The 14,526-nt window shown below is 42.9% G+C and overlaps 1 protein-coding gene across 1 annotated transcript in view; it reads left to right on the top strand.

Annotated features, from left to right (window-relative positions):
* LOC124284670 (proteasome adapter and scaffold protein ECM29-like) overlaps positions 1–14,526 on the top strand; it is a 70,237-nt gene that overhangs the window by 27,931 nt on the left and 27,780 nt on the right. Inside the window, 5 exon segments of the mRNA XM_046720775.1 lie at positions 6,114–6,217; positions 6,958–7,090; positions 9,633–9,704; positions 10,371–10,563; positions 10,906–10,997. Coding sequence (XP_046576731.1) covers positions 6,114–6,217; positions 6,958–7,090; positions 9,633–9,704; positions 10,371–10,563; positions 10,906–10,997 — 594 coding nt within the window.

Genomic DNA, 14,526 nt, shown 5'->3' with positions numbered 1-14,526 from the left:
TCAAGCCAAGAAGTTCTCCGCGATAACATGGACTCCTTCTACAAGGCCCAGGACATCGATGAGAACTATAAGATCATCAGCGATGTAAAGAACAAGATTTACAAGATGGATGATCGCAAGTTGGCTCATATAGAAACCATGACGAGACGTATGTTCTTTGGGTTAAATAGATCTAGGACGATCAATGAGACTCTTATTACTAGATTCGGGATTCCACGACGGAAGATGATAGAATGATTTATTCTGCCTTACTTATGCAAAGAAAGATCAGCAGTTTTAACGGATCATCTTACATCTGTTTCAGCAGCACTGACCTTGGCTCGTCGTCAAGGCCTCCTCGCCTCCTGTAATTGGGGAGAACTTTACAGCCCACTTTATACAGCCCGTGGTCGACAACATCCATCTTTGACGGAGAAATCGACAAAGTCGCCAAGGAAGTCTCTAAGGATTCCAGGGAAGTCCTTATGATTAGATCGATGGACACACTAGCCAGCGTCATTCGTCAGACTTCACAAAGATACTCAGGCAGATCTAAGTTCACGGGCCTACAAAGAGCAAGAGACAGGAAGATAGCCAGCTCTAGAGGTAAAGATTCTTTTAAATTAGCCCATATGGCAACTATAGAGGAGGATCAGGAAGAGGCAGGACACCCAGAGGTTCCGCAATTATAGACGCTGAAACACAGGTTCGGACGACTGGAGTCTTCCACCCCAGCCGCTTCCAGTACAGCCAGCTCAAGTGGGTGGACGCCTCCAACTACACTGGGAAAACTGGGAATATTGCAAGACCCTTACGTCTCCAACATTCTTCAACACGGATTTCATATCCCTCTACAGGCCAAGCCTCCGCTGACAATCAAACCCCCAAGTTCGACATTTACAAGCTAAACAACTACCAAAGATAAGAGAGGCTGTTTCATCACTCCTATCCAAACAGGCCATAGAAGTAATAGATCAAGCAAGCGTCCGAACCAGGTTTCTACTCCCCAGTTTTCCTAGTTCCCAAGAAAAACTCCACGGAGAAATACACTCATCTACAACATGAGCTTTTTCAACAAGAACTATCTACGCCAAACCACCGAGTTTCGCATGATACATTTACCTCAGTTACGCCAGATGATTAGATCCTATGGACTACATGGGCAGCATAGATCTACAGGATGCCTACCTGCACATCCCCATTCATCCCGATTCCAGGAAATACCTACGATTTACTCTAGAAGGGCTACATTACCAGTGGAAAGTACTCCCATTCGAATATCATCAGCCCCTGGCTATTCCGCGAGGATAACGAAACCGATTATCAAATTTCTACATCGTCAAGGGAAGCTCGCGAGTGCGTTTTACCTCGACGACGGGATACAAGTAGATCAAGATCCACTGCGTCTCAAACTACAGTTAAATTACATCATAAAGCTACTAACACAACTAGGTTGGTTAGTAAACTTACGCCAAGTCGGACCTAGTACCATCGCCAAGACCTGCAGTTCCTAGGTATTCGATTCATCACAAATCGCAACCGTATTATGGTACCAGAAGACCGTTGGCTCAAGATACAGCAGACCATTCCACCAGCTCTACTCTCTCCGTTACCACTGCGACAATGGCAGAGCCTACTAGGTCTTCTCACATCAGCCCAAGACATGACTGTCACAGGCAGATTACAGTTACGTCCCCTACAGGTCCTCATCATCAACGCACATCTCAGCGATGTACAACCATTCAGTCTACGAAACATCTCAGACCTCATCTACTATGGTGGACCAAGAAATCGAATGTCTGCGAAGGGATTTGTTTAGCAGAGCAGGAATACAAAACCCATCTGTATGTAGATCGCCGTCACTCCAAGGTTGGGGAGCTCATCTCACCAACCACCGCGATATCAGGGTTATGGAATCAGCAAGAATGCAAACTCCATATAAACAGTCTAGAAATGAAAGCTGTAATCAACGCCATTCTACATTGGAGCACATTTCTACAAAATCTTGGCTAATGATCCATACAGACAATTAGACAGTGGCGTTCTACATAAACAAGCAAGGCTCAACGAGATCGATGAACCTTTTGAACCTAAGCTTTCAACTGTTGATTTAATACAAGATCTAAATCTACATGTCAGAGCAGTGCACATTCCCCGAGCCAGAAATATACTAGCAGACGGCTCTCTCTCGGCCTCATCTACCATCACCGACAGAGTGGATGATCAACAGGGAAATTTTTGCACAGATAATCAAGCAATTAGGAGCGCCGCTAATAGACCTATTAAGCCACGCCGATTCAACAATCAGCTACCGACATTACGTGTCACCAGTCCCAGACCCCAAAAGCTTGGGCAACGGATTTCTAAGTCTATCATGGAAGGCCTCTCAATGCGTCGCAGCGTTTCCGCGCCAGCAATAATACCTCAAGTATTACAGAAAATCAGACAAACACAGAGCCTACAACTCACTTTGGTCAGCTTCCTACTGGCCGGCCAGAGCGTGGTTTCCCATACTAATTCAAGAAATCGGTCAACCAACACTGGAGCTACCCAAGCGCAAAACCTGTTAATTCATCCTCACACCAAACAAGTGCACGGAAACCCAGCAATGTTCCAACTACACGTATGGACTGTATACAAATGTGTTTAAACAAGAGAGGATATTCTGCCAGGGCGGCAAAAGCAGTCACGCTTGCCTTACGTTACTCAACTCGTGGCAATGTACGGCGACAAGTGGCACAGTTTCGAAAATTATGCAACAAAGAAAGGGTTTACAGCAAGAGAGGCTTCACAACCTCAAGTGGCAGACTATTTGTGTTACCTACGCCAAAACAAACATTTAAAAGGTTCAACGATATCAACATATCTTGCACGCTTAGTTCTGTAATCACCATGAGAACGGGATGTCAAATTGACAAGATCTCCAGAGTTACTGGCCTTACTCACGAGCTTTCCGATTGGAGGACCAAAAGCGGAAGTTCCACTAGCTTGGGATCTGAATGTAGTGTTACAACACCTCACGAAAGTGAGGTCTATGAACCTTTGGAATCGACAAACTTTGAATTTCTCTCACAGAAAACACTGTTTCTGCTATAAGCTAGCCACAGCAGCAAGAATGTCTGAAATTCAGCTCTGGATTACTGAGAGGATACAGTTTGATGACAATCATAACACAGCACCTCGGATTAAGATGGGATTTCATCGCAAAAATCAACTGCCAGGTCAACCAGACAGATTATTCCACATCCCGGCTATCCTCTATTCTCGGATCACAAGATACACAAGACCTATCACTGTGTCCGGTAAGAGCTCAAAGTTTATTTACTGACGATCCAAAACAAGGAGAAGATTTCTCAAACGTTTATTCATCCCCTTATAAGCCTCTGAATCAAACAGAAGTGTCAATGGACCACAATATCTATTTGGATAAGGACTGTCATTCTCCTGTGCCTACAAGGCAGCAGGCTTGGACCCACCAACAGCATCAAATCCACATGAGATCAGGGCACTGGCCTCTACCCTAAGCCTCTACACGGTAACTGTTCCTTGAACCTGCGATTATGGAAGGATGCTATTGGAAATCTAACATGGTATTTGCTAATCACTACCTAAGAGACATCACTACAGAAGATGTCTCTGGCATTCACCATTTCGACCACTGGTCACTCGGCTCAGCAACTGACAGTCCCTCAGAGAGGCGTTAAAATATTATCCTCACAAGATTAATATGTATTTTATACATACTCATCTAGCTTATAACTCTCTGAGTTTTAGGGCTATGTATATATGTTCAGCTTAAGTATTCAACCTTAAGCATATACTTTGGTATAGTCAATTTCAGTGCCTCTATCAGAGTCACCTATATATATATATATAATTTATATGTATTGTTCAATATATTCATAATGTAATTCCCTTTTAATGGCTTTATATAACCTATGGTTTCTTTATACAGGAAACATCCTAAATCTAAGACTTCATGAAGTTCCGTGGGGATATTACAGTATATCTATACAAAATCACTAATTATAAATCCAAAGTATTCTGTTACCCACCTCCGTTCCATTAGGATGCTACAAGCAAAAGCATGAGTCAGGATAAGGAAAATATGTAATTTTAGAGTAAAATTGATATTTTATACTTATCCTGACTCATGAGGTTAGCCCTCCCATCCTCCCCACATAACACTTTGGATTTCCCTGTAAATTCAAGTGTTGGGCTCGCTAAATCAGGAGAGAGGTGGAGCACATGGCCAGAGGGTGGCGACACCTTTCCGCCAGGGGAGACAAAGGGGAGCAACTTCGTGGTGAGTACCAATTAGTGATTTTATTTTGAAGGGAGCTTCAAATAAGGAGATACAAGTGTTCCACTATGTTCGCAAGAAGAAGAAGACAAGCAAAAGAGCATGAGTCAGGATAAGTATAAAATATCAATTTTACTCTAAAAATTACATTCTTCTTTATACCAATGTACTGAAACGTGGCATCAGAATAGAATATAGAAGTTACTCCTTAGATCATCTTGCCCTAATTGTGACTCACCAACTTTTAAAGCACCAAAAAAGTGCGGCATATTGTATCTCAGTGGGCTAGCACTGTAGAACTGGCATTAATGCAGATGAGTAACAGCGCCCATATGCACACACGTTGTAAAAGTGCAGTAATCTTGAACACCACATCCAGCCCCATTGCTCCTCATTTCATCTCATTGTTTGTGATATGTGAGCCTAAATAATCACCATCAGTCACTCAGGAGATTGATTATCTCTGATCTAGATTAAGGACAGATATGTACCCCATGTTTGTTGGCGAAACAAAATTGGGATTTCTAGAAATGCACAAATTATTAACTGTTTTGAATTATTGTTTGTAGAATAAATATCACAATAGTTTGATTTTTGGTAGAATACTCACCAGACATAGATATTCAAGTAGCAGACAAGAGTATAACATATGCTAACGTATCAGAGGTTTTGCCATCACCTAAACCTGATAGCTCCTGTAGGCAGCATGGATTGTGTACTCCCCAGGGAGCTGAAAATAATAAATGGAATGCATCCAGTCCTACGGATTGAGGGGAAAATAAAAACATATCTAAGCAGATATGAGATGGTAACCTGTGAAGATCCAGGTTAGAATTGATCTTCAGTAACCCATGCTTGTCTGCCCGTGAAGATCTGGGTTAGAATTGGTCTTCAGTAACCCATGCTTGTCTGCCCGTGAAGATCTGGGTTAGAATTGGTCTTCAGTAACCCTTGCTTGTCGTAAGAGGCGACTAACGGATTGGGTGGTCAGGCTCACTGACTTGATAAAGTACAGACCACCACCATATAGCTGGAATGTTGCTGACTGTGGCATTAAACACCAACCAACCAACCTCCAATATTTAAGTGACGCAACATGAGATAACTGCTTTACTATGTTAGAATGGTTTTGAACCCAATTCATTTACTTTTTCTCTTGACTCTCTCGTGTAAGTTTTGTCAGAATCCTGTACCTGGTAAGTATTTTATTTCTGGACATATCTGGTATTATTTGGTATGTACCAAGAGATAAACCCTTCCAGTATGTCATCGAGACTATGGTGGTGGCATTTCTACCCTGTTGACATTTTGCGTTACAAGATGTTACACATTATCTCTGGAGTGCGGTACATTAGGGATTTTCATAATTAGTGAGAGGAATCTGTTCACTTCTGTGATGGACATATGAGTAATAAGGTATTCTTTTATGTAAATCTCCATGAGTGGAGACAGGGACTAATGCTTGTAGGGAAGATGGGATCAGCTGTGGATGTTTTTGGTCTGAAACCAAAAAGGAGATGTTTCTCTGGAAAATTTCTCTTGAAACATGGTGTGTTAGTCATTTGTATTTTTGATACAGGCGTACATTTCAAATTGATACTGTGGTCGATGCTTGACAACTGACATATTTTTCTGTGTGCCCACTTTTTGCTGGGTGGGGGGGAAAAGGGGGTCCTTATCTCATTACTTTCTCTTTTACATAAAAATCAAGGTCCTACCACCCTTATTACTTTTGAGAAAATTGTGCTTGAAGAGCAGATTTTCCAGCCACGTAAGTAAATGATGCGGTCATATGGGGTTGATACGTAATAGGAATGTGTAATGCTTTCAGAATGAATCCCAGGCAAGATTGATGGCAGTACAGTATGCCATAGCTGTCTTCCCTCAAGACCACATCCCGTCAAGATACATTCTACTCCTGGCTTCTGGTGACATGTAAGTACTTCTGTCAATTTCAGTACTCTGTTGTGCTATGACCAGTCATTAACTGCAAGCCCTGTGTTGATTCAGGTCGTACGAGTCGACTTGATGTGTTGAGTGGTCAGACTTGGTTGATAGTGTCTTTGTGTGGATTGTTGGCCATGACCTGTTTTTCTAATCCTGACTTGAATATTTTCAGATTGCCATCATTTAGCTGGATTATTGCTGAGTGTGGGATTGAATTAAAAAAACACTCACATGTGTTAATCCCATTTGATTCCTAGAATTCTAGACCGCCTCCGTGGTGTAGTGGTTAGAGCATCCGCCCGACCGCGTCATACCAAAAGACGTAAAAATATGGTACTTGTTGGTCCCTGTCTGGCGCTTGGCATTAATGGGTACAACAAGGACTGGTCGGCTCGGAGTCAGTATTATAGTGTCTGAGTGGGGTATTCATGCTTCACTGCGGCATGGTATCTCAGTGGGCTAGCACTATAAAACCAGCTTAAGTCTGGGTTAGTACAAGCAGCCGCACATACACATACACTCGCATGCACGTCGTCATATGAGCGAAATATTCTCAAGTACGACGTTAAACCCAATTTCACCTCACCTCACCTCACCTAGAATTCTAACTATAGGTCTCTGCGCCATATACACAATTGTGAGTTCACCACTACAAGTTTTGAAATAGAACATACCTGGATAATTGTCATGTATGATGGTAAATGTAAAGTGTTATGTCCACTCAACAGTAAGGAAGATATTCGTGGGGAAGCTGTGAAAGCCTTGCTCGGAGGCAGTGGTCAGAGTGAGCTGGATGCTGAGAAGAGACGTAGCATCACACTGCCAGACTTCACTCAGATGATTCAGTACATCAGATCTCAAGTGAGTCCTTTAGATAGTATATTTATGAAATAACATAAACATTCTGTGCTTTTTTATCCATGTATGAACATACAAATTAGCGGGCACACTGCTAATCTGCCTAATGGATGTAACAAAATAGGTAAAGATTATTAACTTCCCAGACTGCTGATTTAATCATTGTCTCCAAAAGACATGCCCAGCCCAACCTATGATCAGCCAATCAGGAAGCAGTTACCCTCAAATGGGCATGGCCAGATTGTATTTTTGGACTTTTGGTGACATGAATGCAAGAGCAATTGGTTGGTTAGCTGAACAAACGCCATGGAACAGCATGCACATTAGTTATACAGTAAAATACCTTTATAACGAACTCCAAGGGAACACTGAAATTATAGTACTGTCGAAATAGAAAAAAAATGTTTTAGGCTGTTACTCTGTATCCCTAAAATTTACACAATTGCAAATAGCATATGTCAAAATAACACACTTCGGCCTAACTGGCGCTTTCAGTGGATGCGAATACGATATCCAGAAATGCATGTTTACTCATAAAATCGGGCAAAACTTAGAAAAATAACGAAAAGCTGCTCAAAACAATAGATCAGACTATAGATGGCAATTAGGTCGGCTCAGCCAGGTATGACGACGGACCATCGACTCACCTGGCATGAAATGCATGTGCTGCCTACAGGCACAAAGGGGTCATCTCAAAGATAATTTGTGCTTTGTCCATGTGTGTTGACTATGTCTCATCTACTGATTAACATCTTACGTGTATTTCTTTCATAAAGTTTATGTTGAGATATGTAAGAGAGTATGATACCGAAAACCATAGTAACGCGATCAGAGTATATGGGTGGCATGACCAATCTCAAGATCGACAGGACTGGATATTATTTGTAAATTGTTATGACGTGCCGTGTACCTCCCCAGTATAATTGCCCTAAAGGATTATCTTATCTTAGCTGATATCTCTATCCCCAAGCCCGACCCCAGGTTTTGCTTTTGAGGCGACCCCTCCTATCTGTTTCTTTTTATAGTGACAGTGAGACTGCATGGTAGCTACATCCTTAATAGTTTCGCATAAAAGTTATTATTTTTACGTCCAGCTATCGCTTTATAATGAATCTACATCTAATTTCACATTGGGCATTTAAAAGTGTCCTTTGTAATACAATATCGTCAAGCGACACTAATTTGCATAAAGCCATGGTCTGTTCCAAATACGCCTTTCTGGACTTAGAAAAAAAGCATTGCTCATTTCTGCACTAATTTCCCCTCAGTAAAGTCCTTTTCTCCGCTTTCCTATCTCTACCACTGAGACTGTAGTTAGGTCAACTTAGTTTAACAGATATTTCACACTTTCACATATCAACTACATAAATTGTAGAGATAAATGAGAAAATACAGTTTTTTCTATTTCGACAGTACTATAGTTCATTATATCAGTAGTTCGCTATTCACTTTTTTATATGATAATATAAGGTTTATTCGGGACTTTTAAAACAGTTCGCTATAGCCGTCAGTTCGTTATATCCGTGTTCGTTATAGAAGTATTCTACTGTATATCATCAGGTCATATGTTTCGGATGTCACATGTTTTCGGACAGCAGTGTTTAGTCACACTATAATGAGGCGCATTGGGTCACACAGACATTGTAAATAAGGATGGCTATTTGAAAAGTTATTGATACATTTTACAGTTGTTCATGTGATGATTGTGACAACAATGGATGTTCTTAAGCAACTGAAACCCAATAAAAGATGATAGTAGTATAATAGTATTTGCCAGTACTGATGTGTTACAGGGTATAGGTTGAGTTGGAAGGCGTTAGAAAGGAGGATACCATATTACCATATTCTTTGAAAGTGGGCGGTGGGGTAGCCTGATGGTTAAAGCGTGCTTCGTCACCAAAGACCGGGTTCGATTCCCCACATGGATACAATGTGTGAAGCTAATTTCTGGTGTCCCCCGCCATGATATTGCTGGAATATTGCTAAAAGCGGCATAAAACCAAACTCACTCACTCACTCACTTACTTTGAAAGTCTTTTACAGTGACGGTGGGGTAGCCTAGTGGTTAAGGCGTACACTCGTCATGCAAAAGACCTGGGTTCGATTCCCCCACATGGGCACAATGTTTGAAGCTCATTTCTGGTCTCCCCCGCTGTGATATTGCTGGAATGTTGCTAAAAGCGGTGTAAAACTAAACTCACTCACCCCTTGCATTCCAGGGTTTGAATACCTGACTATATTTCTAGGTTTGTCATCACAATACCCTTTTTGGTTTCACCAAAGGGGTAAACGTCTGAGAGCTACATCACTTCAGGCTTTCCTCCCACATTTAGCTGACACAATGTGATATAACTGCGATAAAACTGGCATTAAATCAAACTCGTGCTAGACCTTTATGATATTCGGACTATGATTGAGTCTACAGCTAACAATTAAAATGCTTACAGGACATTGCTCATGTACAGTACAATATATGAATATATATAATATATGAAGTATTTTCACAATTTAAGGAAAGAGTGTAACATAGATTGTTTCCTGACAGGCTGACAGGAGGAAGGATCGGACTGTGGTGGGCAGCACATCTCTCCCCTTCAACACAGCAGCATACACACAGGTGAGTCCCATCCTTATCATTCTGGAGATGGGGAGGTAGGGGAGCCTAATTGTTAAAGCATTCACTCATCATGCTGGATTTGATTCCTCACATTAGTACAATGTGTGAAGCCCATTTCTGGTGTCCCGCGCTGTGATATAGCTGGAATATTGCTAAAGACTCACTCACCTCAACTCACCTCACTCACTCACCTCACTCACCTCACCTCACCTCACCTCACCTCACCTCACCACCTCACCTCACCACACTCACTCACCTCACTCCTCACTCATGCTCTCACTCACCCCACCCCACCCTCTCACCTCACCCTCTCACCCCACCCCACCTCCACCCCACTCCACTCCACACCACCTGGTAATGCTCTCACTCACTCCCTCCTGGCCTCATATTATCCTCTTTATACTCACTCACTCACATGACTCCACTCCACTCCACTCCACTCCACTCCACTCCACTCCACTCCACTCCACTCCCTCTCCACTCCACTCTGGTGATGCTCTTTCTGCCTCATATTATCCCTCTTTATACTCACATGAGTTCAAGCTGCCAGTACTTCAAAGTGTAACAATTGCCCAACCTTTTTAATGGAGTCTTGTTTACACTAAGAATACCAGTCAACAAACAACAGTAACTGAATGATCATGAGTTTGTGTCTTCTCCCGCCAGGTGGTGCTGTATCTACGGACCTGCCTGGCTTACAGTGCCGGGATCTCCCCTGACCTGCACACCGACTCTCAGCAGGACCAAGCACCTGCTATAGCCAAGTATGTGAAGCAGCTACTGGATGCCAGCGGGGACGGGACGTCGGGGGTAGAGATGTATGTAGACATGCTCAGACAGCTGCTCAGAGCCGTGACAGGTGGGTACAAAGGTGTTAGATGTTATTCATAATTCTCCCAGGTTGTGTTTGTATACAGATCATGTAATGTTAATCCTTAGCTCTGAACTCTGTCATCAGAGGTGAGAACACATTTTTGCAGAATGTAAAGAGATGAAACAGATTGCCTATTTGATTATCAGTTTGGAGTCATTGTTTATGAAATATATCTGCATAGGTAGACATAGTGACATATGGTTAACTAGTCTGTGATATGTGACAGTGTTTATTTTTAATTATTTACTACTCATGAAATTAATGCAAACAGGAAATTAATATGAAAAATGTGAGACAAGTCTGTGATGTACTGATGTCTTATTCCAGATCCACAGGTGATGTACTGTTTGTTGGAGATTGTTGCTGTGGCTCCGGAGAAACTGGCTCCTCAGTTCAAACAGCACATGGACTGGCTCAAGGTGGGTACCCGGAAGGGTGTTGCCACATAACATGCAACATGGACATCTAGATGTTCAGATCAGGAATAAGTAATAAAATATAACAGTGTTGATAATGAAGAAGACGACAGAAGTATTTACTTTTCAGTGCGTAAGTGATTACCTTACAGTTCTTACAGTCATCCCTTGCAATGTTGCAGGGTCCATGGATGACTCTCTCTCACACTCACTCACTCACTCACTCACTCACCCTAATGCTCACTCACTCACTCACTCACTCTCACTCTCACTCTCACTCTCACTCTCACTCTCACGCGCACACACACACACACACACGCACACACCGTGTTATTAGATATGCATGTTATACATAAAGTAACAGACTTTCCTTGTGAATACCATAACTGCTATTTCATGTATTGTGCCAAGTCAAAACTATGTTGTATCATCAGAGGTAAACAAACAAACTTCGCAAATGAAAATATAAAACTTCCAATCAAACATCACAATAATTGAATAATTTCAGTTGTAGTTCCTGTTTTGCTAGCCATTGTAATATATGTAGAGATAAAGATTACTGTGTGGTAATGTGTATTGTCAATTAAGTGTTAAGCGGAAGTTGCATATAGAATGAGGGGAAATAAACATGCAGTTTCCCACGTTTTCACCAATGTTACAGTAAGTAGAGGTGAAACGGTATACCGCAGTATTAGTAGAACCCATTCCTTATCCTGACTCATGCTCTTTGCTTGTCTTCTTCTTCTTGCTAACATAGTGGAACACTTGTATCTCCCATTTGAAGCCCCTTCAAAATAAAATCACTAATTGGTACTCACCACGAAGTTGCTCCCCTTTGTCCTCCCCTGGCGGAAAAGGTGTCGCCACCCTCTGGCCATGTGCTTGCACTCTCTCCTTCTTCCAGTGAGCAGGATGTGAGAGCCTTGTGTGTCTCCTTACACACATATCCTTTGATAATCTCTTAGTTTTACCTCCTCATAGGTTACTATAGAGGTATAGCTAGTATCCTTTACTATTTGTATTGATTAATTATCGTGATTTCTACTGTTTATTCACGCGGTATTCGTGATTGTTCAGCTAGCTTTACGCTCATGAAAATCTGTACGATTTGTAGATTACGCTTTTTCTGCCTCCGATCCACATGTAATATGCCCTAGTTGTTCTACGCTGTGCGCTTAATTCACGCTTGCAGTTACTGCATTAATTTATCTCATTCTGCATTTAATAAATATCATCTTTATGCCTTAAGACGCATGCAGATAGATCACGCAAACAAGGGCAAAACATGGCAGAGAGTCCAGATATTCCTTCCAGTCAGCTGCTAGCGATCGACCCTCTCCCCGCCTGGTGTTCTGCTAGAGACCCCGCGCAGAGGAACGTGGACGCAGTCCGCTACTCAAGAAACGACCGCCTCCCCAGACATCCCGGCCATTGCAGACTAAGTCTAAGAGGGCTCTCATCGCCGCCTCAACGCAGATTGAGGACACTCCAGGGCAGCGCAGACTTCCAAAGGGAAATCTACGAAGACAGCAAGAACTTTCTCAGCCGAGATCGCTCCAGCAGCAGAGTTGGGCCTCTACGATGATCAGCCGATAATCATCCCCTCGACTTTACGGCAGAAGAAGCGACCGTGTCAGCGACTGTGACTTCTGCAGAGATCTCCATGCAGCCTGATGCCTCTACACCGACGCCAGACGCCATTGATGTGAACCCCATCGCAGAAAAGACGCTAATTTTACTTTCGCTACAGATCATCCCAGAAGACATGATGCGCAGATTATGAACATCATGGAGGACCACTACAACCGCGCTAGCAGGGTCCGAGTTTTTCGCTAAGGCTCCAACGTAGACAGCACCCCAGAGGCACCCCCAATAACGAGCAGCTAAGACGATGTCACCTTCGCTAAGGAAGTCCCGCACCACCTTGACGAAGGACCTAGATGTACAGCTCTTCGCTAAGGCCTTCGCTGGCGGAGAGATCATCACCATCTTCGATTTCATCTCTAGATATGGACTCAGACCATCAGACATCACGGAAGCCTTCGCTAAGGTCATATCATCGATCCCCTCGACCGACGCAATGAAGCTTCGCTAAGGCATTCGCGAAAAGACATATGATTCCAGATCTTCATCGCCTAGAAGAACATCGAGGGACTGCCAAGAGCTTCGCTGGGCTATCAACATTCACCTCACAAGTCTCCTAGAAGATCATCCCATAGACGATCTCCACTTCGCTCATCACCAGGTCGATCACCCATCAGATCTCCACATAGAGCGCGACAAGTCAACTAGATCGCCACAAACCTCATCAGATATTCAGATAGCTACACGCAGTCCCTAAGAGCATCTACAATTTATTAATGATGATGGTTTTGAGGATGATGGAGGAATCATATTTTCTGATGCAGAGATACGGTATTGGATGGTCAATAACCTAGATCTCACATCACCATCTAAAAGTGGCAATACAGCTCAGACGATTTGATGAAGGAAGATGATCCAGATGCAATCACTCTACCCCGATCGAATCTCGATTATGCAGTGCCACAGAATCTAGATGCAGCTTCCAGAAAGCTACGAAAAGTTCAGATACCACATCTACCCAACTTTCAAGCCAAGAAGTTCTCCACGATAACATGGACTCCTTCTACAAGGCCCAGGACATCGATGAGAACTATAAGATCATCAGCCATGTAAAGAACAAGATTTACAAGATGGATGATCGCAAGTTGGCTCATATAGAAACCATGACGAGACGTGATGTTCTTTGGGTTAAATAGATCTAGGACGCATCAATGAGACTCTTATTACTAGATTCCGGATTCCACGACGGAAGATGATAGAATGATTTATTCTGCCTTACTTATGCAAAAGAAAGATCAGCAGTTTTAACGGATCATCTTACATCTGTTTCAGCAGCACTGACCTTAGCTCGTCAGCCAAGGCCTCCTCGCCTCCTGTAATTGGGGAGAACTTTACAGCCCCACTTTATACAGCCCCGTGGTCGACAACATCCATCTTTGACGGAGAAATCGACAAGGTCGCCAAGGAAGTCTCTAAGGATTCCAGGGAAGTCCTTATGATTAGATCGATGGACACACTAGCCAGCCATTCATTCGTCAGACTTCACAAAGATACTCAGGCAGATCTAAGTTCACGGGCCTACAAAGAGCAAGAGACAGGAAGATAGCCAGCTCTAGAGGTAAAGATTCTTTCACGCCCATATGGCAACTATAGAGGAGGATCAGGAAGAGGCAGGACACCCAGAGGTTCCCGCAATTATAGACGCTGAAACACAGGTTCGAAACGACTGGAGTCTTCCACCCCAGCCGCTCCAGTACAACCAGCTCAAGTGGGTGGACGCCTCCAACTACACTGGGAAAACTGGGGAATACTGCAAGATCCTTACGCCTCCAACATTATTCAACACGGATTTCAGATCCCTCTACAGGATAAGCCTCCGCTGACAATCAAACCCCCAAGTTCGATTTACATAAGCTAAACAACTACCAAAGATAAAAGAGGCTGTCTC

This window comes from Haliotis rubra, unplaced genomic scaffold (assembly GCF_003918875.1).
Source record: "Haliotis rubra isolate DU_JTF1 unplaced genomic scaffold, ASM391887v1 Scf340, whole genome shotgun sequence".
Lineage (NCBI taxonomy): Eukaryota > Metazoa > Mollusca > Gastropoda > Lepetellida > Haliotidae > Haliotis > Haliotis rubra.
The sequence above is the reverse complement of the archived record's forward strand: the minus strand, read 5'-3'. Positions and strand labels throughout refer to the sequence as shown.